Source organism: Silene latifolia, chromosome 2 (genome assembly GCF_048544455.1).
Source record: "Silene latifolia isolate original U9 population chromosome 2, ASM4854445v1, whole genome shotgun sequence".
Lineage (NCBI taxonomy): Eukaryota > Viridiplantae > Streptophyta > Magnoliopsida > Caryophyllales > Caryophyllaceae > Silene > Silene latifolia.
This window is the reverse complement of record NC_133527.1, coordinates 18,966,822-18,968,942: the sequence shown is the minus strand read 5'-3', so window position 1 is coordinate 18,968,942 and position 2,121 is coordinate 18,966,822. Positions and strand designations below refer to the sequence as shown.

The window sequence follows — 2,121 nt, the reverse complement described above, 5'->3', positions numbered from 1 at the left end:
AAATGTATATGACGCGGCGATTATAAATCTGTTATCGGTTATCGGAAATTAAGGCATCGGCTAATAATGCGGGTTAGTTGAATTATTAATACGTGTCCGACAAAAAAAATATTTTATAATTTATTTTAATATACATTTAATTAAATATAAATCACGTATATTTAATTTTACAAATTAACTGGTTAATTCGCCTTAGCCCATGATATTTAATCCGTATTAAATATAATATCTCAACATCACATATTTGACTAATTACTTAGTCAAATTACTCGGACTAACTGGTTAGTCAATATTTGGCATCTACATGACAGTATTTTCATACCGTCACATCTCTCGAACGTATCCTATAGGTGTGACTTTTAGGGACCAGTTGATCACCGCCATCTGTATGACAATAACGTCAAACTTATCTAGCAAGCCAACCGTTATTGATAAACGTGGATCAACTGATAATAATACCAAAGTATGCCCTTTGATCCTTTTAGAGGTTTACAAGTCCTTGCACTAACTGTTAAGGACACCAACCCCAACAATTACTATTGTTTCATTAATAAAAGTAAAATATTAATAGCGGGAGTAGTGAATTTGTCTCAAAATTTATTTAATCGAAATTTTAGGATATGTTATAAAAAAAATATATTAATGATAAATTTATGGGTTATGCAACTTTAAGTAATTTTATTTAATGAAAAAAAAATAATGGTAAGTAGAGGTAGTCCGGGCGAAGCCGGACACCAATACTAGTATATGGTAATTATGGAAACAAACTGTTATACGGACTTTAGGTTAATTACACGTTAACTAGGTTATAGACTTATAGATTGATTGATTAGATATATAATCTCAAACCGTGATATTGATTGACTCGTTAGGATCTCAAACTCCACAAAATATCGTTGATTTACAGTCCTTCTCTTGGGATGGCAGCTTATCGAATCCCATCAGATGTTATCGTCGAAATACTGGTTTGTCTTCCGGTAAAATCACTACTACGTTTCAAAAGCGTATGCAAAGATTGGTACACTCTCATCAATAGTTCTCTCTTTATTCAACTCCATCTTAACAAATCGCTCGTATTCAACTATCGACATAATCATACCCTTTTCTATATCAACGACGATTCCTTTTGTGTTGTTGATGATAATTATCGCCTCTTGAAACCCATCAAAGTATATTGGCCTAAAGATATCATAAGTGACCGTGAGTTCCTACGTACTGTAGGTTCGTGCCATGGCTTGGTTTGCCTACGCGTTGCTCACGGGCTCACCTATGATTGGAAGGGTTCGTGCTTCCTCATATGCAACCCTTCAACTCAAACATTCAAATTCAAACCAAATTTCCCTTTCTCGGAGTTGAAATCCTTTACAAGGGGGGAATTATCCTATGGTTTTGGTTATGATGGTAAACATGATGATTATAAGATAGTTGTTACACGCAAAATTTGGGAAGATAGTGTAAGAGATGTGTATGTTTATAGTTTCAAGGCTGATTCATGGAAGTGCGCTACTCATACTCCTGCCGGGGGTTCGTCTGGGAGTTATTGTCAAGAACAATACATCATGTCAGAATTTGCAAACAAGAATAATATGCTATACTATTTTGTTTATTCACCCGTGGATGATGAAAACGATAACATTCCAAATTGTAGTATAGCGTGTTTTGATCTATCCACAGAAACATGGAAGGATGACTTGACTTTACTTTTCCTGTTGGAGGAACGATGTCGATGTATGTCCAACTTGGAGTATTGGATGATTGTTTATACGTACGTATTGGTGAAAATTACCGTCCTCATAATATATGGGTCTTGAAAGGATATAGTAATGAAGATTATTCATGGAGCATCAAGTACAATATTTCAGGAAATTTCAACAATTATGATCTTGTTGCGGCTTCAAAGGAAGGACCCCTTCGTTTACTGTTTGTGCGCAAATATTTTGAGCCTTACATCGTGTGGTATAATCCATATGATGCCACAACCGAAGCATTCAGAATACAAAAATGGTCATCGGAATCTTCAATCCATCATTGTATTACAAGTCTCGTTACAATTCCAGGGAGCTCCTTCAATTATAAATAGAGCAGAAATATTATGAATTGCGCTTGTGTTTGCGTGTTCGT

General features: G+C 35.0%; 1 protein-coding gene across 1 annotated transcript; it reads left to right on the top strand.

Annotated features, from left to right (window-relative positions):
• Positions 1-920: 920 nt before the first annotated feature.
• LOC141635707 (F-box/kelch-repeat protein At3g23880-like) lies at positions 921-1,811 on the top strand. Its single transcript, XM_074446720.1, has one exon. It carries the CDS (start codon positions 921-923, stop codon positions 1,809-1,811), a length of 891 nt encoding a protein of 296 aa, XP_074302821.1.
• The last annotated feature ends 310 nt before the right edge of the window (positions 1,812-2,121 follow it).

Excerpts from the sequence above, each read along its gene's own strand:
- LOC141635707 (XM_074446720.1), top strand. The coding sequence starts at position 921 with ATGGCAGCTTATCGAATCCCATCAGATGTTATCGTCGAAATACTGGTT.